Raw genomic sequence first — 22701 nt, 5'->3', positions numbered from 1 at the left:
ATCACTACCGATGGTCTAACGAGGTAGAGCTTCTGAGAAAATTCCAGTAAGTACAGTTTCTGATGACTTTGTCAAGGCTGAGTCCTGACTTTTAGAAATTGACTTATTTGGTGGTGAACACTAATTTCTGAAATGAGCAGTGACACAATTTCTGACTGTCATTCTGATTATGTGTGCTACTTTGGGGATTCAGAAATAAAGTTGAGCACATCTTTCTATTAATTTTTTTCCATATGTAAATCTACATTAAAAAATCTCTCTATGTATATGACTGAAAAACAAAAAAAACCCCAAACCTTGGATTTTAGCTTTCTTGGAATTTCCGATTAAAAATGCTTCCTGTTGTTCAAGCGCAAAACTTCTAGGATCAGATTCATAGTTTTTATATTGCTATCTAAAACTGTACAGCATTCCTACATGCAATGGAAATTATTGCTTACACCCTGCTTCTCTGTACAAAGGGCTCAGAGTAGCTTGTAACCAAAGCATATATTAATATAATGAATTAACAAAGGGAATGGAAAGTGAGGATTGAGAGGTAGCAGACAAAAATAATATGGGCCATAGCAGATGAACATAGTTACTGATTTGACATAGGCTTATATAACAGATGAAATTCAGGAACTTTAAACCAGTTATGCATTATTGGAAAGGACAAAGAATACTAGTTCTTTATAGAAAACAAAGCACTGACTAGCACCCAATTCTAAAAGAAATGTATGTGGCAATTTCTACAGCAGGTGCAATGATAGAATAAGAAAAATACCATCAACATGGATTAAAACAGAAGACAGAGGTGATGTCTTAAGACCAAATGGAGCTAAGCTATAAGCTCCCTTTTGTTAGTGGATGTTCTGACAAGACCTGCGAAAATGCTGTTCCGACAGCTTGGCAGTTTCCAATCATTCTTTTTTATTTTTATTAAAGAAAACTGAAAATAGATAACGTCATCACTCTGAGGTAGTTATTTTTATTTTTGCCCTTCCTTTCCAACTTTACAATTGTATCCATAGTCTCTACTTACCATTGAAAGCACAAGCTCTCAATTTTGGCATCACATTAGAATTGGTGTTTTAAAAATGTGCTGATGCCTAGGCCCCACCCGACAGATTCAGATTCGGTTTGTCTTAGGGACAGCCCCCTAGCACTTGCTTTTCAAGCTCCCCAAGCGATTCTGATGTGCAACCGACATTAGACCCACTGACCTGCAGCAGGAATTTCTCAGCACACTCCTCTGCACTCCCTAGGCACCGGCAGCTCATTTTTCCACTTCAGAGAATGGTTTGTGCGTTCCTACCTGTGGCTTCCTCTGGAAAGTCCTCAATTCAATGGTCTCAGGATTCTGGGAGAGGCCGGCAAAGGCCCTGGGGAGATTGTGAATGGAATCCACCTGGATGCAGTCCAGGTAGAGCTCTAGGGAGCCAGCCCCTCGCTGCAAATTGCTCAGCCTCAGGAGGAGCCTGTGCCGCCTTCCGTCTGCCAGCTGCAGGTTGTTGAAAACCACCAAATGGACCTTCCCGTCGTTCTTCAGGTAACGGAGGATGGCTGGAAGCAAGCACAGGTCAACGAATGGTGTGATAAGTGGAAGAGGGGGAAGTGGAGGGTCAACGAATGGTGTGGTAAGTGTCCCGTGCTGAACAGCCTCCTGGTAACACGACTGGGTTGCTGGACAGAATGTGAGTGAGAAATAACCTCAAATATTAATTCACCATCTTCTGTGTGCTAGGCACTGGTTCAGGCACTGGGAACCAACTCTCCTCCTGAGAATGTTTTGCGCTGATGGAGAAACAGATAATATGTGGCAAATTTGAAAATAAACAATACAATTCTCATATAGTGGTAAGTACAGTGAGCAAGCAGAACCCCATCTGAAAGCAAACTAAACTCTAAGTAAGCCTAGAGCATGAATCCATTCATTCACCAAACACTTGCTAAGCACTACCATGGGGCTGGGGGCTGTCCTTAAGTGCTTTAAATACTTGATTTCTCCCTCCTCCCCCATTTTTTTTTTTTAAAGACAAGATCTCGCTCTGACCCCCCGGCTGCAGTGCAATGGTACTATCTCAGCTCACTGCAACCTCTGCCTCCCGTGCTCAAGTAATCCTTCTATCTTAGCCTCCTAAGTAGTTGGGACCACAGGTGTGAGCCACCACAACCAGCTAATTTATATATTTTTTGTAGAGTCAGGGTTTTGCCGTGTTGCCCAGGCTGGTCTCGAAATCCTGAGCTCAAGCGATCCACCTGCCTTGGCCTCCCAAAGTGCTGGGATTACAGGTGTGAGCCACTGCACCCAGCCTAAATACTTAACTTCTACTCACTGCAACCAAATGCAATTGGAATAATTATGGATGAGGAAAGTGAGTCTCAGATAAGTGAAGGCACTTGGTCAAGGACATAGGAAGCGGCAGGACTAGAATCTGAACTTGAGTATGGTTCATTCCGTGACTAAAAAATGCAGGCATGCACAGGCCTTAGTCAGCACACATCAAATCGCGTGTAATCTGTCATATTGTCCCTCAGCAACCCATCCCTGAATTTAACAATGCTCAGAAAATAAAAGGTATTGGCTGGGCACAGAGGCTCATGCCTGTAATCCGAGCACTTTGGGAGGCCCAGGTGGGAGAATCACTTGAGGTCAGGAGTTTGAAATCAACCTAGGCAACATAGTGAGACCTCATCTCTACAAAAAATAAATTTAAGAAAATTGGCCAGGCTGGGCCTGGTAGCTCACGCCTGTAATCCCAGCACTTTAGGAGGCTGAGGTGGGCAGATCATGAGGTCAGGAGTTCAAGACCAGCCTGACCAATATGGTGAACCCCCGTCTCTACTAAAAATACAAAAATTAGCCAGGCCTAGTGGTGTTTGCCTGTAGTCCCAGCTACTCGGAAGGCTGAGGCAGGAGAATCGCTTGAACCTGGGAGGTGGAGGTTGCAATCAGCCAAGATCACACCACTGCACTCCAGCCTGGGTGACAGATGAAGACTCCATTTCAAAAAAAAAAAAAAAAAAATGGCCAGGTGTGGTGGCACGTACTTGTAGTCCCAGCTACTTGGGACACTGAGGTGGAGGACTGCTTGAGCCTGGGGGATTGAGGATGCAGTGAGTCCTGATCGAACCACTGCACTCTAGCCTGGGCAACAGAGTGACCCCGTCTCAAAAAAAAAAAAAAAAAAAAAAAAAAAAAGAAAAAGAAAAGAAAACGTATCCATGGTTGTAAAAGGACTCCCACCTTATTTTCTGTTTTTGTTTTTGTTTCATTTCGGTTTTTTTCCCTATGTGGGTAGCTATTCACATATCTGCTTAAGCCCACATATCTTCTAGTTTTGACGGAGTCTCGCTCTGTCGCCCAGGCTGGAGTGCAGTGGCCGGATCTCAGCTCACTGCAAGCTCCGCCTCCCAGGCAGCCTTGCAGCCTTGTTTTTTTAACTCCATTATTGTCCTGAACATAGGAGGCCCTTAGCTAAAATCTTGGAAGTTGACCCTTTGTGAGTGGAGCCCATTAGTTAAGGTTTGCTAGAAAGACCAAAGTGATTTCAGCTGGTGTCTAAACATGCCTCCAGGTGCACCCACAGGTACCATTCCCAAACCAGCACTCTGGGAGGCCAAGGTGGGCAGATCACAAAGTCAGGAGTTCAAGATCAGCTTGACTAATATGGTGAAACCCTGTCTCTACTAAAAATACAGAAATTAGCCGGGCATGGCTAATTTTCACTGGAAACAATCCCGGGAACAAGGTTGGAGGCTAATTGCAAATATTGCTGATAAGGGAGGTGGTAAACACATCATTGCAGTTGCAAATCTCTGGCCAGTCTTTAGCTGTCCCAGGGTGGGAAAGCCTTAAGTAGAACTTAAAGTAGAACTTTTCTGGAGGGTAATTTAGTCATGTGCATCAGAACCTCAAACATGTATAAACCCAACAGCCCAGCATTGCCACTTCTAGGAACTAAAACTGAGGAAATTAAAGAACAAAAAAGAAGCACTTCAGCACTGTCCTGGGTTATAGGAAAAAAAAAAAAAAAAAAGCAGCACCAAGATGTATGGATGAGAATGTTCATTTCAGAAATACTTATTGTAATCAACACTTGGCACAACATGTATGTCCAAAAGGAGAGGGCTGGCTACTTAAATTACACTATAATCATAAAATGGAATACTACGGAATAGCTGAATTAAAAACACAAAAAGACATTCCCAGTATTTTGTTAAGTTAAAAAAAAAAAGGAGGTTATAGGTCAATATGGGTTAATTTAGAAAAAAGTGTGCATGTGTATATATATACATATATGTATACATACATACCTAGAAGATTAGAAGAAGATATGTCTACATTAATATGGTTATTTTCTGGGTGCCTGGATGGTATTTTTTTTCTTCCTGCTCATCTTCATTGTTTTAACTTTTCTACAAGAAACAACCATTACTTGTATATAAAAATAATAAAGAAATATATTAGACATATACACCCAGACTGTGTTGCTGTTAATCTGTGTGATTTGTGGCAAGTAACTTGGACCATCTTTCTCCTCAGGTACCTTTTCTGTAGAGTGTAAATGCCAAGATGGTGCTGCCGGCAGATGAACTAGCCAAGAATACCTATTTACATTGCAGTGTCGCCAAAGAAAAGAATCACTACTGTGGAACATGAAGGATATATTTTAAGGCTTTCTCCACATTAGGCTTTCTAGGTTCATTTTCCCACCCTTCTGAACTCTGACTGGATTTTCCAGTTGACCACAGTCTGAAGAGAGCCAGTTGACGTGAGGTTCTGTGACCTACAGAGATGGTGGGAGGAGTCAGACGGGAAATCTCTTATGTCGACGTGGTCACCACCACTTGCTTCCTGAGGTAGAAGAATCAGAAAGACCTGGCAAGACAGACTAGCTAGAAGGGCTTTCTGATTCCAGAACAATACTAACTTTCCTGAAGCAAAGTATTAAATAAATATAAATAAATGGTAAGATGTATATAAATGTGGTATGAAGAGGAAGAAAATAATGGAATGGAGGAAAATAGACCCAAATAGAAATTCTAAGGTATTTCTAATCTGGGATAGAACAGAATCTTCTCCTTTTATTTAATATTAATTGTTGAGAATTCACATGTACCCCTTAAATATGTAAAAATTACATATCAATACAAATAATTTAAATCTGAAAATTTTTTTAAATGTTGAGAATTTACAATAGTAACTGCACAGCTGGAAATTAGAACCATATATAGTAACCAAAAGAGGGAGAAACAGAGTCCAAACATATGCACTAACTCAATTTTATAAAAACTTCTATTACATTACTATTTAGAACAGTTTTGCAAATACCTGGAATTTTTACAGGCCAGGAAAAATACCACTTGGACCACCAAACTTGAATTAGGTCACACACACACTCACTCACTATCTCCTTATTTCAGTTATGGCCACTACCTCTGTTCTCTACATTAACTGTTTCAGAGGATGCACATACTGGCTTATAACAAAAACTCTTGATTTTTCTTCCCCAAACTAAGATTTCTGTGAAATCCAAAGGAAATATATTTTCTTGGGCATGTTGCTTGCTTTTAACAGGGCTTCACAGGGCATGTGGGCCATGGTTTATTTTCATAACTAAATAGCTGGGTTTAATTTGATGAATAGTACCTAGTGGGATACTTTATATATAGCAGGTGCACACTAAATGTTGCTAATATAAACTTTCAACGAAAAATTAAATGATTGCATTTAAAGCTTTGTATATAGAAAATAAAGTTCAGAGAGTAGCAATTCAACATCTAATTCAAGGTAGCAAAACCTCCTATTGTGTTCATACTCTCATTGAAGTGGTTTCTGTACTTCTGCCTTGCTTTTTGTTGCAATGTAACACTCAAATGACAAATCCCTCATGCCCCTAGATCTCATGACAATAGCAAAAGAAAACACAGGCAAAGAAAACCATGGAAACTTCCATCTTCACAATGTCTGTTAGCAGAAAAATTATCAAGTGCCTTGACATTTCCCATTCTTCACAATTGATCCAATACTCATTTCTCTTATGGCTTCCATTTTTCATTTTCTTTTTTATTGCAAATTCTTTACTTCAGTGCCTCTACACTTATTTTATCATCAGAGCAGTTAGACTACCCAGAGGGCAAGCAGCCTCAGGAAGCTCAATGTTTTCACATCAGTCATACAGAGTCCGGGAAAAGCAGAAAGTTCTCGCCCCAGGAGCCTGCAGCCTGTTGGATGCAAGTTTTCTTCACCTTCTCCAGAGGCAGCATCATCGGGAAGGGGAAGAGAACGGACAGGGTTCCCTTCCTCTTGCCAGCCCCCTTTCCCGGTGCTCATCTCACCCTATCTTATCCCAACACATCCACACATAGTAGAAGGAGCAAAACGCAGGGGAAAACACTACAGAGGGAGGAGGATGACCGTTTCGTCCCTCTGGGAAGGAAGAAGCAGCCAGGCCCCTGAGGCTGGAACCATTCCACCTCCCAGCTTGACCACACCTCTGCCTGGCCACCACCCTGGAGAGCATTCAGGAAAACAGTCACTGGGTATGAAACGGCCTTTGCCAAATTATAACTCAGGAAATTATGGCAGTGAAAGAAATCAGACCTAACTGACTCTATCTAGCTTCTAACACTTAAGCTTTCCTTGTTCATTCCTGGGCAGAGGCCGAACTAACTTTGGGAAAGAATTCAGTAGATGGTTTGACTCTGAAGCAAAATTGGTAACAGCCCTTTCCCGAAGACTCCCTTCTTGCCTGGAGACCAGTCTGCCTTTGAAGGACTAATAAATTAGCTACAGGATTAGAAATGACAGTTTAGGGGTCATGCAGCCTCTGGCTCCAAGAGTCTGAACCTCCCCAAATTGCTCCTAGGGTAACATCACTATTGTAAAGCCTAACATCAGTGCTTGAGATATTTTGCAGACCATGCACTCGACGGATCAGCTGACACCACCCAACCCAGTAATCTGGCCCAATCATTTCTGCCATCACACCCAGGAACAGAAGACATTAAGAAAACCTAACTTCGACCCCCTATGATTCCATTTCCAACCTGACCAATCAGCACTCCCCACTTCCCAAGCCCCTACCTGCAAAATTATCTTTAAAAACTGATCCCCGAATGCTTGGGGAGACTGATTTGAGTAATAAACTCCAGTCTCCCACACAACCAGCTCTCCGTGAATTACCCTTTCTCCATTGCAATTCCCCTGTCTTGATAAATGGGTTCTGTGTAGGCAGCAGGCAAGGTGAACCCATTGAGTGTTTCCAGGTACAACTGTTTCTTCAGCTGTAGCACATTCAGTTCGCATCCTCAGTTTTCACTTACCACCAGCTGCACAGGCTTTCTTGGCGATTGCAGCTGGTTATCTTGCAGGGTTAGTACCGAGAATGCAGTGCAGATTGGATTGGAATTGAAGGCTGTCAGTCAGTGGGTGCTCAAATCTCAAACGACGTCTCTGCCTCTGCTCCACCTCTGGGCTTCTCTGTTAGATTCCTGACTCCCCTTCCTACTTTAGGGCTCTTTCTGCATGGACTTTTTGGACTGAGAGATTGAACTTCTTAGAGGACTGTTCTGATCAAGTTATTGCCTCCTCAAAGCAAGCAAGGAAGCAAATGAAATCCTTCAATAACTCCCTAGCGGATTCTAAATAACGTTTCAACTCCTTATCCCAGGACTGGCCCTCATCTTCCCACCACCGTAAGTCCCTCCCTGCTGCCAAGTCTATATCTTGCTGATTTTCCCACATCCCATAGTATCTGAGGGCACCACTACAACTACCTATGAAGTGAAAAAAATAGATAAAATAGAGTGTGTCCACTCTGACTTTTATTACTCACAATTATGTCTTTTTTTAAATGTGGAACACTTTGTTGGTTATATAAATCCTTTCCCTCTAAACTTGGCATCTTTGTGTAATTGACAATTTGGGGCCCGATTTTATGGCACTGTCCAAAAGCTACACTTCCATGCTTGGGACCAGCCGGACACAGGAACCACATAGCCCAGTCTGATTAAATACGATTTCAGTGACTGGCAGCAGATTAAAAAGCAAGCCCAGGCCGGGCGCGGTGGCTCAAGCCTGTAATCCCAGCACTTTGGGAGGCCGAGACGGGCGGATCACGAGGTCAGGAGATCGAGACCATCCTGGCGAACACGGTGAAACCCCGTCTCTACTAAAAAGTACAAAAAAACTAGCCGGGTGAGGTGGCGGGCGCCTGTAGTCCCAGCTACTCGGGAGGCTGAGGCAGGAGAATGGCGTAAACTCGGGAGGCGGAGCTTGCAGTGAGCCGAGATCCGGTCACTGCACTCCAGCCTGGGCGACAGAGCGAGACTCCGTCTCAAAAAAAAAAGCAAGCCCAGGCAATGAAGATTTGAAATATTGCCATCTTCAGAAAGAATTTTCAAAAGGTGCTTTCTGAAAAGTGGACCTGGTAGTCAAAAATATTATAATATGTTGAATGTCAAAGTTATGAAGCAGGGTGCCAGCTTTAAAGAACTGGAAATGATAATATTTTTTCTGCTTGGGCAAAGGAGTCCAGAGTGGCCTGGCCTGCAGGCAGCAAACTCACAAAGGTAGTCCGGCACTCTTTGCTTTATTTGGCAAATGGCTTTGCTCTTTGGCACTTTTAAACATATGATGGAAGCAATCATTGTCAACCTTTCCTCTTCTTTTAAAATAATTGTACATTTAAAAATTGCCTCCTTGACATTAATGTCTCTTGTGATGGATATGCTTGTTTGCCTTTGCTTATTTATCTTCATGCCCTATACACGAGGTCTTTGTAACTTTAGTGCTTTGGAAATACATAGAAAAGGTAAATCAGCAAACTGCTTTTTCTGAAAGTACTCTGGGTGACTCCTAGCTGTGATAAATGCAGTCTGTTTCAAAGTTTTCTTATGGCAGTTTGGACAATGTAATGTATACAGAGTATACATACACACACACACACACACACACACACACACACACACATCTATCTAGTGAAAGAAAACACAGCAATTATGCTAAACATCTGCTGAGGACTTTCTGTTTTGAAAAAGTATGAGATTCATCATAGTATGCAACTATCTGGTAGGCAACAAAGCTGTGAGTGTGCACAGAAGCCCAAGGTCATGTTACAGGAGACAGATGCAAAGCAATTTCTTAAGCGCCTATGAAACTTCTCTAGCCTTGGTAGAATGACAAAATACTACCATTATAAGTCATCCAGCTTAATATCTCACTTCACAAATTCCTTCAATAAAAGTGCAGCCTCTACCAGCACATTTCCAGTAACAAGGAACTCATTACTTTGCAGAGAAGCCCATTTCACTTTTGGATCACTCTCCAAGATTTTCCTAATACAGAGCCAATATGTTTCCTCTGTCTTCTACCAATGGATCCTAATTTTACTCTTCAGAGCTAGAGAGAGGTTTACTCTGATCTTCATTCCAAATGACATTTTTCAAATATTATTTTAAAATTATTTTTAATTATTTTTATTTTTTTGAAACAAGATCTTGCCCTGTTACCCAGGCTGGAGTGCAGTGGCATGATCATGGCTCACTGCAGCCTCAAACTCCTGGGCTCAAGTGATCCTCCTGCCACAGCCTCCTGAATAGCTGGAGCTACAGGCATGTACCACCAAGTCTGGCTAATTTTTTAAAAAATGTATTTTTGGCCGGACGCAGTGGCTTATGCCTGTAATCCCAGCACTTTGGGAGGCTGAGGCAGGCGGATCACGTGGTCAGGAGTTTGAGACCAGCCTGGCCAACATGGCGAAACCCTGTCTCTACTAAAGACACACGCAAAAAAAAAAAAATTAGCCAGGTGTGGTGGCGCGTGCCTATAATTCCAGCTACTCAGGAGGCTGAAGCAGGACAATTGCTTGAACCTGGGAGGTGGTGGTTGCAGTGAGCTGAGATCATGCCATTGCACTCCAGCCTGGGCAACCGGGTGAGACTCTGTCTCAAAAAATATATATATATATATATTTTAATTTTTTACCCAGACTGGTGTTGAATGTGTGGGCTCTAGTGATATTCCTGCCTCAGACTCTCAAAGTGCTGGGATTACAGGCATGAGCCACTGCACCTAGCCCTTTTTTCAAATATTATAAGGCAAATTTCATATTTTTCATGTCTTCTGTCTGGCTCCTTCATTTCTCTAGTTCCTTTAACTTTTCTACTTAAATGTGGTAAACAAAACAAAACAAAACCCCAAAACGGGGCCCAGATAGGTGCTCTTTTTGTGACTCTTTTCAAGATAATCTTTGACTTGACAGTGTCCCTGTGAAATGTGTCCAGGACTAGACACAGTATTAGATGTGGCCTGGACAGTTAAGAGTACAGTGGGACTATTAGCTTCCTTAACCTGGCCATATGTATGCACTAATGAAACCTAAAGTGTAGGGAGCTTTTTATAAACAGTTGCATCACAGTATCTGTTCATTCATTCATTTGGCAAACATTTTTGAGTATCCATTATGTGTCAGGCACTATCCTCAACACTGATTAGGATTTGTTGTTGATTAGAACTCTTAGGATAGATGTCTCACATCCTGAACTTCTGCAACTTGCTTTTCACTCCTAGTTGACAGCTTTACATTTATTCTTGTTGAATTTAATCTGATTGATTTTGGCCCATTGTATTATCTGGTAGGAATTTGTAAATATGAATGATAGCATCCAACATGTTCAACTCTTTTCTAGCTTTGAATTGCAAACACGATAAAATGCTGTCTTTGCTCAAGTCACTGACGTGTTGGACAGTTCAATACCCAAGACAGAGCCGTGTCAAAAACCACCAGATAATTTGCTATACAGTGACTTATCAACCCCTAGCAGTACTATAATCTAGCTTATTCTTTTTTATATTATTTAGAAAGGTATAATAAGCAACTTTATCCAATTCTTTTCTGAAGTCAGATACATTATGCTGACAGCATGTTTTTTATCTATCAGCTTTGAAACTTTATTGAAAAAAAAGTTTGGCATGATTTATTCTTAGTAAATCCATTTTGTCTTTAAAAAAAATCACAGATTTCTTTTCTAGGCAATCCCAAAATACATGAATAATCATATAACCCTCTGGAGCTCTGTCCTAAATTTCAGTAGCCTGTGGTTTTCAGAATCCACCTTCCCTTCTTTATAAAAATGGAAACATTTGCCTGTCCTGTCTTTTAGGACCTTTCTGTTCGCTACGATTTCTAAATGATACTAACAGTGGCTCCACTATCACTTTCTTCACTAACTATCCCAATATGTAATTCATCTGGACCTGAATAGTTAGTCTCACTAAAGAGAGTGGGTGTTTTTCTGTTATCTCCTCACCTAGCTTGGATTTTTGTTTTCTTTTAACCATTCTTGACAATTTGAGGAACATTCCCCTTGATGGGTAAGACAGAAACAGAAGAGCCATCTATGACTTACCTCAATCACCTGTTAATCTCCTATTACCTATTCCAGGAGGTGGGCTTATTTCTTCCATATCTTCCATATCTCATTCTGAACATGGCTAAAAACACCCATTTTATTATCTTACGTGTGAATCACCAGCTTTGACTCAATTAGGTTTTAGCTTTTCTGTCCTAATTTTTATAGTTTTGTGTCAAATTTTAAAATTCTTTCCATCTTCTGCATATGACCACTTTAAAATTAAGCTAATTCAAGGGCATCTCATAGGAATACTGTGAAAGTTAAAAGGGAAAATAGACTTTGAGCTTTTAACACAGTCCTGGTACATTAAAAAGACTCCATAGGGCTGGGCGTGGTTGCTCACGGCTATAATCCAAGCACTTTGGTAGGTTGAAGCAGGCGGATCACCTGAGGTCAGGAGTTTGAGACCAGCCTGACCAACATGGAGAAACCCTATGTCTACTAAAAATACAAAAATTAGCTGGGCCTGGTGGCGCACGCCTGTAATCCCAGCTACTCGGGAGGCTGAGGCAGGAGAATTGCTGGAACCCAGGAGGCGGAGGTTGCAGTGAGCCAAGATTGTGCCATTGCACTCCAGCCTGGGCAACAAGAGCGAAACTCCATCTCAAAAAAAAAAAAAAAAAAAAAAGACTCCATAAATATTATTATTAATGTTTGAGGCCCCTCAATTTTTCCACTTATTATTGGGTCTAAAATTTTATTTTTTAAGCTCTACCATCTCTCTTAATCTATATTTCTCTTTAGCTTGCAAGCTTCAGAACCACTACTCTGAACTATTTGCATGTCCTCTCCTTAGGCTAAGGAGTTTGACTGACACTCTCTGGTCATTACAGCAAACACTTTGGGTTTCCTTCACTTCACAGCACCAAGTTGTTCTGAGACAATCATACTAAGACTAAAGAAGCAGTTCTCCTTTTCTTCTTCTGAAAGGTGAAACTGTCATCAAGGCAAGCCAGGAGTTCACCAAACCATCATCATTAGAAAACAGTTGCCTAAATAGTGGACATCTCTCTCTTTCTAATACTGTTTAAGAATATGAAAATTTTATTGAACCTCATAGTCTAAAGAAAGTTATTATACCTTATATAATTCAGTTCTTGCAATCAACCTGAGAGGTAGCTATTATTATCCCCATTTATAGGCAATCAACCAGGGCTAAGAGAGATTCAGAGATGTATTCATAGTGATGCAGTTTGTGACTCAAACTCAGGATACAAACTGGAAAGTTGTCTTTATGCCAGATACTAGAAGAACATCAGCCATATCTTCTATCCAGCCAGGTGGTTTCTGTAGGATGCTTATTTCTATCAAGATTTAAAGCCTGTATTACTAATAACCTGGCAGATCACTTCTACCAGAAATACTACCTGTATCCTCTTATATCCTATTCCAAAAGGCCTTCAACATTTATTCATTTAAAAAAAAATATATATATATATCTCTTTTGGCATGGTGTGGTGGCTCAGACCTGTAAGCCCCACACTTTAGGAGGCTGAGACAGGAGGATCACTTGAGGCCAGGAGTTCGAGACCAGCCTGGCTAACATGGCAAAACCCCATCTCTACTAAAAGAATAGAAAAATTAGCCGGGTGTAGTGGTGCGCACACGTAGTTCCAGCTACTCGGGAGGCTGAGGCAGGAGAATCAGTTGAACCTAGGAGGCAGAGGCTGCAGTGAGCTGAGATCTGGCCACTGTACTGCAGCCTGAGTGATGGAGCAAGACTTTGTCTCAATAAATAAATACATAATTTTTTTTTTATTACCTACTGTGTGTCAGATATTGTAGAATCCCAGAATTTCACAATGGTGTATGTCATTTTTCACGAACAAGTCTATTCTTCTCAGCCTCCATTTATTCTTTTCAATCTGCCCATGAACCACTTCCATGTACAAGGCACCTTGCTAAGTGCTGCAGCAGATGCAAAGATAAGGGCTGCATAGTCCCTGTCTCAAGGGAGCTCCCAACCAAATGGAGAGAAGACCTAGAAGTAATTCAAGTACAAGATGAGCTAAGATGAATGTCTTCCTTAAGAGGTACAAAGTCATATTAGAAAGAATATCAGAAGGAGCTGGAGATGAGTCTTGAATGTGTAGGATTTGGGTGTCGAGAGGTGATGTAGGACATGTGCCGAGGGAGCAGAGAGCAGGAACAAAAGGATGGAGGAGAGACAGCATGTACGGCCCCAAAGAATGGCAATAGCCTATCTTGCTGAAGCTCAGGCTGCATGGAGGTTGGAATGAGGGATAAACTGGACAGGCTGCTTGGGGCCATGCAGTGGAAGCCCTGAATGCCTCACTGAGACATGGGTACATTATTCAGTTTGGAAAGGGGGCCACTAGAGGTCTCAGAGGTCAGGTGTATCTTGATCCAAATTATGTCTGTGAACAGTAATGAGGTGGTCTGGGGTAGGCTGACTTGGAGAGGGTGAGAATAGCAGCAGAGAGCTCAGTGGCAAACTCTTTCTTTGCAGTCTTCATTAGCTACATTTTAATTTGTTCCAGAAGGTCATATGGGGCCCAGATGACCAAATTCTGCTCTTTGATGCTGTGTAGTCACCCTCCTTCATCGCCTAGTCCTGGACTTTAATGGAGGAAAGGGTGTGTTTTATTTCCTACTCAGGTGTTTTAAGTCAGTAGAGATCCATTTGGATTTCTTCTGTTTCCCTGTTTACCACGCAAATCAGCAGAAGAGGAGATCAGCTGAACCTTGGCCAGATGAACGCTGTCTGGAGCCTACCACGTCCAGGAAGATAATTTATGGAGGGTTGTGCGGAGCATTATGTCAAGCCAGCATGGCTACCACTGAACACTTCAGTGGGGAGTCTCAACCACAGGCTCTGTCTTCTCCTTAGATCTGATGAACCCAGTGACTTCTTTTTATTGTTCCAGTCAGAATGGACTTCTCCTTCCTGGAACTTTATATTCACCAGCGCTGGCAAATCTTCGTACTTTTTCCGACTGCTCCAGTGAAACAACTTCTCTGTGTCACTTCAACTCTCCAAGCTCTAATAATACCATAAATCCCTCTTTGCCTTATAAGAATTCTCATTTCTAGATTCTTCCAGGACTCCTTCTGTCCCCATAGTTTCTAAGAACAATTTATCTTTCCTAATAGGTTGGAGGGTAGGGAGATGTTCATCTTTCAGTTCTTCATCTCAAACCTTTCAAGTTTTCCTCTAAAAATTTTTTTTTCTTTTGAGACAGAGTCTCGCTCTGTTGCCCAGGCTGAAGTATGGAGTGCAGCGGCACGATCTCAGCTCACTGCAACCTCTGCCTCGTGGGTTCAAGCAATTCTCCTGCCTCAGCCTCCCGAGTAGCTGTGACTATAGGCATGTACCACCATGCCCGGCTAATTTTTGTATTTTTAGTAGAGATGGGGTTTCTCCATGTTGGCCATGCTGCTCTCGAACTCCTAATCTCAGGTGATCTGCCTGCCTCAACCTCCCAAAGTGCTGGGATTACAGCCCCTAAAATTTTTGATCTGCTGGTATTTACAGCTGACTCACATTACTGGTGATTCTTCAGAGGAAACATAGTAACGATTCCCTTACCCTCTACCTACTGCCCATTAAATCTAGTGCTACTCTTGTCTATGCAAAATGAAAGGATCAGTTCAGGGGAAGTTGCTTCCTTGTGCTTCCCAGCAACACAGACTTTCCACAATGGGCTCACAAATACTGACCAATTTAGAAATAGAGGGTGAGAGGCAGTGAGGGCAAAAGCTCGGAGCAGTTTTTTACACTGTAGAGGAACTTCTGGCCATTAAGCTGGATGAACCAAAAAAAAAAAAAAAAAAAAAATCTTTGCAATGCCTCTGAAATAGACAGGTTAGGAGAAGTTGCTGATCCACAGATGAAGAACGGTGATTTTTACAGATCACAAACTGAGTAGCTGGGTTGTCAGAAGGTGAGCAGTTCCTTCAACAGATGCTAGGCAAAATGGGGCTGTTTGATTCAAGGCAGAGACATGGGCAGAATCTCCTCTCATTAGGGCTGAAGATGGGAAAAGGGGGACAGGAATGGTTGACCCATCTGCTGGCTATGTCCCCAGACTCACTTTATTATCTGACACCTCCTTACGGCCCCTGACACGCTGTGAGCCACATACAGAGAAAGCAGACCTGGGAGTAGAGTGGAAGCAGGGAAGAAGCATGTTGGAATTTGACAGAAAAGAAGGGGTTAAAATCCCATTCCTTTACACTTTTAACTTTAGAGTCCTATGAAAATTAAGAATTAGAAACTTCTTTTATTTCCTAATGCCTACAGATTTAAGTGTACAATCACAAGCACAATCTAAGAGAGAGTTTGAAGCACTAGGAAGTGTCTACTTTGTAAAGCAAACTGAAATAAACATAAAATCCAGCCAGAAGAACCAGTTCTCCTATTTTATTAAAAGCATGAAGCAGTAGGAACACACATCTGTCACATTCCTTAATAAACAGGAACAGGTGTTGTCCCCCGGGCAGGAGTGGAGGAGAAGGCAATGAAAAATAGTGACCATTTTCTTTGGGACTCACTTCTCAGTGCTTATAGTAATTTACTATGGCAATAAAACAAATGACAGCAGAGGAATCAAACCAGTGACAGGCCTGTGTCTGGCATGCACAGGGAGAAAAGAGCCCTATTCGTCCTGTTCTACTGGTTAAGGTCTATTCTCTCCATCACAGCCAGGTAGGTGCTTATGGAGCTAGGAGCTAGGTCTACTGAGCACTGGCTTCAAAGGGAACATAAGAATGGTATGCGGTGGCTGTCATGGGCTGAATGTTTGTATCTGCCCCTTCCTCCTGCCCCACCAAATTCATATATTGAACTCCTACTCTCCAGCGTGATGGTATTTGGAAGTGAGGGTTTTGGGAGATGATTAGGTTTAGATGAGGTCCTGAGGGTGTGGCCCTCATGATGGGAATAGTGACCTTATAAGAAGAGACACAAGAGAGCTTGCTGTCTGTCTGCATCATGTGAGGACACAATAAAAAGATGGCCATCTACAATCCCGGAACTGGGCACTTACGAGGATCCAAATCTGCTGGTGGTACGGTTTGGATATGGTCTGTCTGTCCCCATCAAAACTTGTGCTGAAAGTTGGTCCCCAGTGTGGCAGTGTTGGGAGGTGGCGCCTTGTGGGAGGTGTATGGATTATGGGGGTGGATCTCTTATGAATGGCTTGGTGCCGTTCTCGAGATAGTGAGTTTCGGCTCTTGTGAAAATGGATTAGTTCTCAAGAGAATGGATTAGTTCCTGAGAGAGTAGGTTGTTATAAAGCTAGGATGCCCCTCAGGTTTTCTCCTCTTCCCATGTGTCTGCTCCCTCTTTGACCTTCTCCACCCCGTTGTGACACAAGAAAGTCCTTGTCAGAAGCCAGGGCCATGCTCTTGAACTTGCCAGCCTACAGAACTGTGAACTAAATAAATCTCTTTTCTTCATAAATTACCCAGTCTCAGGTAGTCTTTTATAGCAACACAAAATGGACTAAGATGGCACCATGATCTTAGACTTATCACGCTCTAGAACTGTGAGGCGTAAATGTCTATTGTTTAAGCCACATAGTCTATGGTATTTTGTTATAGCAGCCTGAGCTGCCTAAGATAGTGGCTGAATTGTCCCTTGTCCTGTCTGCTCCAGAACTGGATTCAGAATAACATAAGGATGAGACAATGTCAAAAGCCATCTTGGTCACAGCAATTCTTCTTTTTTTCTCCCAATGTCACTTTCTCCCTGAACCCACCACCCCCATATAGGTAAATGTACAGTAAGAAGAATTCAATATTGAAAATTGAGATGACTAGTGAGTGAGAATATAATTGTACAAGAAAACCATCTCAAAGAAAGTATACCCCTAATCCTGGAATAGAAAAAGGAGATTTTTAAGAAAATAATTTCAGCAAATTTGCTTACCTTTGTTTAAGCGTCCCATCACAGTAAATTCAAAATATTTACTGTTGTCAGTTGAAGAGTAAAGACCGAAGATGGTGGCTGAACTTTTAGTCTGCAGCTTGAAGGTGGAAATCACATAGAGATCATTCAGGGCTTGATCTGTCAGGACTGGCAGCAGAGCGCCTGGGTTCACCCTCTGACTGGAAGATGGGAGAAGGTCAAAGACTGGGGAGAAGGGAGAAAAGGGGTATAAGTGAAAGATTCAATTTGGGGGAAAACAGGGTTTTTTTTGGTTGGGGGGGCAATTTGACAGTAAGCTACAAAGTAATGTAAACTAATCTTGTAATCCCTTTTCCATATTGCCAAACTCACCAGTTCTTCCCTGTTACTTTTACAGTGGCTGGACATCTGAGCCAGAAGAAATATAGCACAATATTCATCACTGGGTATAGCCTTCAAGAGAGGACTGAATTTGCAAACACAAAATTGGGTTTGGCTGAACAAGTAGCTCTGAAAATGCCCACCAGGAAAAGCACTAAAGGCTTAAAGTACAAGGGGGACTGGTGAATGCATCCAAGCCATTGCTTTACTGATGTCCCCAAGCAGTGAATTTCTGTCACAGAGTCCCTTAGGCACCTCCAGGACCAGAGCCAATTGTGTTTTCCTGGTCAGTGACAAATGACAGGAAATGCAGCAGAAAACATGGATATGGTGGTAGATGTGCTGGCGGAAAATGATTTGCTACCTTTGTGAGACCTAAGTGTTCCCTTTGTGCCTTTACAATTTTCCGGCATTTCTCTGTTTAAAAAAATCCCAGTGTGGAAACAAAACGAAACAAAATGATGTGGTGTCTGTTTCTTGACTATATCTTGACTTATAGAGTTGGTCTACAAAAATCAGAATCTGCATCTGTATTTGTATAAGTTGCTTTTGATCAAGCAAGCAGTACTTTCTCTCACAAACTTTGTAATATTTATGAAAGCTGTGAGAGAGTATGCCTAGAGTCATTTAAAAGGCAAAGGCCAAATTTGGGTAATACTCTGTAGAAGTTACTTAGTGTATCTATTAGCATATGCAAATATCACTTGAACAATTACATAGCCTGCAGAAACTTCAGCACCTACAGCTGTCTCTTTGATATAATAATCTAGTTATTAAATGGGTAATATTGACAATTGATAAAGAGTTCTTACAAATCAATAAAATGATAAGCATCCTAACAGAAAAATGGGCAAGGAATATGAAAAGGCAATTTACATAAAAAGAATTACAATGACCATTAAGTATATAAATAAATGTTCATGTATTTATCTAATGATGCAGGAGTTGCTAACTTAAACAATAAGATATTGTTTTCACCATCGAATTGGAAAATTAGTAAATACAATAGTACTCAACTGTGAGAGTTCAGGGAAATGGGCAGTCTCTGTACCACTGTGTAACATTTAAACTAGTATAAACATTTTGAAGACAGTTTAAACAACAGTAATAAAGGCTCTAAAACATATGTGCTCTTTAATCTAGCAATTTTACTTATGGGAATTTATCCTATGGAAATAATGAATAACATGGTAAATTATTTAGGTATAAGAATATTAGACACTAGTGGTAATTCTAGAATTTCTATTTAGGAAAGAATTAGGTGAAAATCTAATTGGAAGAGAGGTAAACCTGAGCTCTGTTGGCATAGCAATTTGCTATGAAAATATTAACTGTTCTTAGCAAAAAAAAAAAAAAAAAAAAAAAAAAAAAAAAAAGAAGGGCTTGCCTGAGATTGAGGGGATGGTTAAAATCATCCCAAACCATCCTGTGACACTCGCACTTGTTCAATAAATTATTATTTACAATATCATCACCAAAAACAACTTAAGGGTTCTATATTACAACCCTGGCTAAATGTATTTTGATTCTTCCAAAAAGCAGAATACTACCTAATTTTAAAGTGTAGCTGAATACTTACAGATGTGGAAAGATGTTCATGATACATTAAAAAAGGATTCTAAAACTGTATGTATAACATAATTCCATTTGAAATATATTTTCACGTAGAAAAAGATTTGAAATGAAAGACAACAACATGTTAATGTTAATAGAAGCTATCCCTGGGTTGCATAAATATAAGTTTTAAATTTCTTCTTTATTTTTTGCTTTTCTAACTTTTATCTTTGCTACAATGGGCAAGTATTGCTTTTGTAATAAGAATGAATAAAAGTTCTAAAGCAAACAGGCAAAAACCTAATTACTCAAGAATGTCTACCCTTTTTAAAAGACAATTTGTCTTCAAACTGGATCTATATTGTATTTTTCGCATGTACCGGGGTCCTTACACAGTAATGAATTTAATATGAGACGTGTTGGAAAGTAGAACATTTACTGTGTTCCTCTTAGTGCCTATATCCCTAAACCACAAACACTGTTGCCTACTGCATTTCAAAAGGGAAATTGGATTTTTTAATCTTCAAGAGTATTGGAAATTTTACATTTCCACTAATGAGGGCAAAGGGAAATAAGGTATTATGTTTTAAAGTTCCATTCAGGACAAAACATCTTCAGAAAAGAGATATGTTTTTAAAGTATGGGAACTACCTTCAAAGCAAAATTCTTAGTACTCTTGATTTTTGCTTTGACTATGATCAGGTCCATGATGTAACTCAAGCTAAACTTGCTGTATTTCCATCTATGGTTTGTCTGATTCGTTTGCATCTCTCTCAAGAGGCAGAGATGGGATTACTTAGTAATGAACATAGAGAGTGTTTTGAAAAGGAAATGAGACACTACCATTTTCTATTAATGTTATTATGTTTTAGTAAAAGTGCCAGGATCAAAGCACAATCCTCTAGTGTTAGAGGTGAAATTACTGCTATCAATGAGCCCAGCAACCATGGTATGTAAATTGAATATATACTAATTTAAGACTAGCAATGCAGCTCAGAGGAAGAAGGAGATAAGCAAATTATCCTGTTAAGCCTGATGATTGCAGACTAGATAATGCAATAAAAGAATCTAACAGAAAGTTGACTTAATCAGATCATTTACAGCAACTAAATTAACCAGATAATTTAGGTTATATAGGCTGAGTTCAAGTCTCCATAAAATGGTCAGGTATGTCTGAGAAACAGCACACCTAAGGCACACCATGATGCTGTATGTTCAAAAGTCAAGAATGCATATAATGAAAAAAAATTATACCTATACATTCAAACTTGCCAAATATCACCACAATAAGACTTTTGAAGCATCTTTAAAAGCTTCCTTTCCTACCTTCCTAGAACTATGAGGCACAGACTACAGCATTTCAAATATTTCAGCACAAACTAAAAGTTAGCAGTACTCTAGCCCCTGAAATCACAATTCTGGTTGTCTGGTCTGGAATGAAAATGAGTTATTTGGCGAAATGCAGTTTAAATGGGCGATTCCAGCAGCAGGAGGCAGGGGAGTTGAGAACACCCTCATAGGCATTCTTTGCTCTGGCTTCAAGAGGAAAAACAACTTTTACTTCAAGTTGTGTGTCTCTTCCAGTTTTATTTCCATAGTAATAAATCAACCCAGGCACCAAGTTCAAACACATGAAACTCACCCCTACCAGTTAGGGCCAGTTAGAGCCCTAAGATTTTTTTTTTTTCTTTTTTGCTTAAATTATGTCTTTCTTTTGGTCTTTACAAAAAAACTGTTTAACTGCTTTCTACCCAATGGCTATCTCACACCCATTTAACCAAGGGGTTTGAGGACTGTCCAAGTATCTTTTCACATTATTTGTATTTTTACCTTTTCATAGAAAAAGACTTTTTAAAAAATTATAGATTCAGGGGGTACACGTGCAAGTTTGTCACGTGGGTGTATTGCATAAGGTGGGATTTGAGCTTCTAGTGAACACATCACCCAGTGAACGTAGTACCCAATTGGTAGTTTTCCCAACCCTCACCCCCACTTTTGGAGTCCCCAGTGTCTACTGTTTCCACCTTTATGTCCATATGTACCCACTGTTTAGCTCTCACTTGCGAGAACATGCTATTTGGTTTTCTGTTCCTGCCTTAATTAACTTAGGAAAATGGCCTCCAGCTGCACTCATCTTGCTGCAAAGAACATGATTTCACTGAAAAAGACCAGGTTTTCAGCCCTTCCTATTTATCTCAGAAATTAAGACATCAAGCCAACTCCTGAAAGAAACGTTCTCTTTGGCGTTCAAGCAAAGTCAGAGCAGAAAATGCAGGTGGCAGGGCAAGTAGAGTAATTCTGCATCTTTCTCAGGGATGTCAAGAGCAGACTCTGGGCGAACATCGCTATGCCTATGGAAGAATTTAGGGAGCAAGGCTGCCTGGAGGGAACAGGCACAGGATGCAGGACCCGGAGTTCACCCTACACCAGAGCCTAACATGTTAGAGGTCTAGCGCCGTGTAGCAAGTTTTGAAGGCAACCCCGCGTCTTTGCATAGTTTGAATCAATTTTACATCCCCCACCTATTTAGGGAATTGTTCCCATCATTGGATAATCGAATTTCAGAAAATTCTAGACTAATCACTACCTCCAATCACAATATGCTTTTTTGGGCCCGGGAGGAACAGAGAGGGGCTGAGCAAGGCCCCAGGAGCACAGGGCCGAGCAGGTCCCTCCTCCACTCGCTCCGCGGATGGGGCACCCGGTGCCTGTAGCCCCCGGGACCGACCCGAGCCCACTTACCCTGGGGGGTGGCCTGGGCGCCGGCCGCCAGCCACGGCTGCAGGACCAGGTGCAGCAGGAGGACGGCGGCTCCGCGCGGGGCCAGCATGTTGGCTCTTCCTGCTCCCCGCGAGGCCTGGGGCGAAGGCGGCGTTGGCCCTGTCTGGGGGTCCCCGGGTCGTGCGTTGAACCTCGGTCGGGGCCCGGGCCGGCGGCGCAGGTGACCCGTGCTCGGCGTCCGGGCTGCCGTCGGAGGAGGCGCTCGCGTCCCGGCCGCGCGGTGCTTGGTTGCTGGCGGCTGCGCTCCGCGGCCGCGGCCCGGCGCTTTATGGTGCGGCCGGGCGGGGGAGGGCCTGGGCGGGGGCGGCCCCCTTGGCGGGATCCCCTGTCCCGGGAAGAGCTGGGCAGCTGGAGCCGCAAGCCGGGGCCGCAGGGAGAAGGGCGCGGGTGTGAGGATGGGAAGGAGCCTGGACGGACCAGGTCCTGGGGTGGGTGTAGACACGGCCCCGACGCGCGAGGGTAGGAGCGAAGATGGGCAGTCGGGGCTGGAGAGAAAGGGGTGCTGAGCAGAGGCACTCGGGGCCACAGGGGAGAAAGGAGCGGGAGGAAAGGGGCGAAAGGGAGAAGAAAGTGACACTGACCCACCAGCTTTGGGCACCTTCAGTCCCCCACCCTTGTGCTCCTTTTGTTTTCTAAAAAGAGGACTATCCTTTGGATCGGCTTTGAACGCCCACCTTGAGAAAGAATCCTGAAGTTCTCCAGGAACGCTC

At 42.1% G+C, this 22701-nt stretch overlaps 1 protein-coding gene across 1 annotated transcript in view; it reads right to left on the bottom strand.

The window, feature by feature from the left end:
- Positions 1-22231, bottom strand: part of THBS4 (thrombospondin 4) — a 46614-nt gene extending 24383 nt beyond the window's left edge. The window contains exons 1-3 of the mRNA XM_005557265.4: positions 21953-22231; positions 17297-17500; positions 1298-1545 (exon numbers count right to left, since the gene is read on the bottom strand). Coding sequence (XP_005557322.1) covers positions 1298-1545; positions 17297-17500; positions 21953-22040 — 540 coding nt within the window. The 5' untranslated portion in view covers positions 22041-22231. The remainder of the gene's footprint in view (positions 1-1297; positions 1546-17296; positions 17501-21952) is intronic.
- Positions 22232-22701: the final 470 nt, after the last annotated feature.

This window comes from Macaca fascicularis, chromosome 6 (assembly GCF_037993035.2).
Source record: "Macaca fascicularis isolate 582-1 chromosome 6, T2T-MFA8v1.1".
Lineage (NCBI taxonomy): Eukaryota > Metazoa > Chordata > Mammalia > Primates > Cercopithecidae > Macaca > Macaca fascicularis.
The sequence above is the reverse complement of the archived record's forward strand: the minus strand, read 5'-3'. Positions and strand labels throughout refer to the sequence as shown.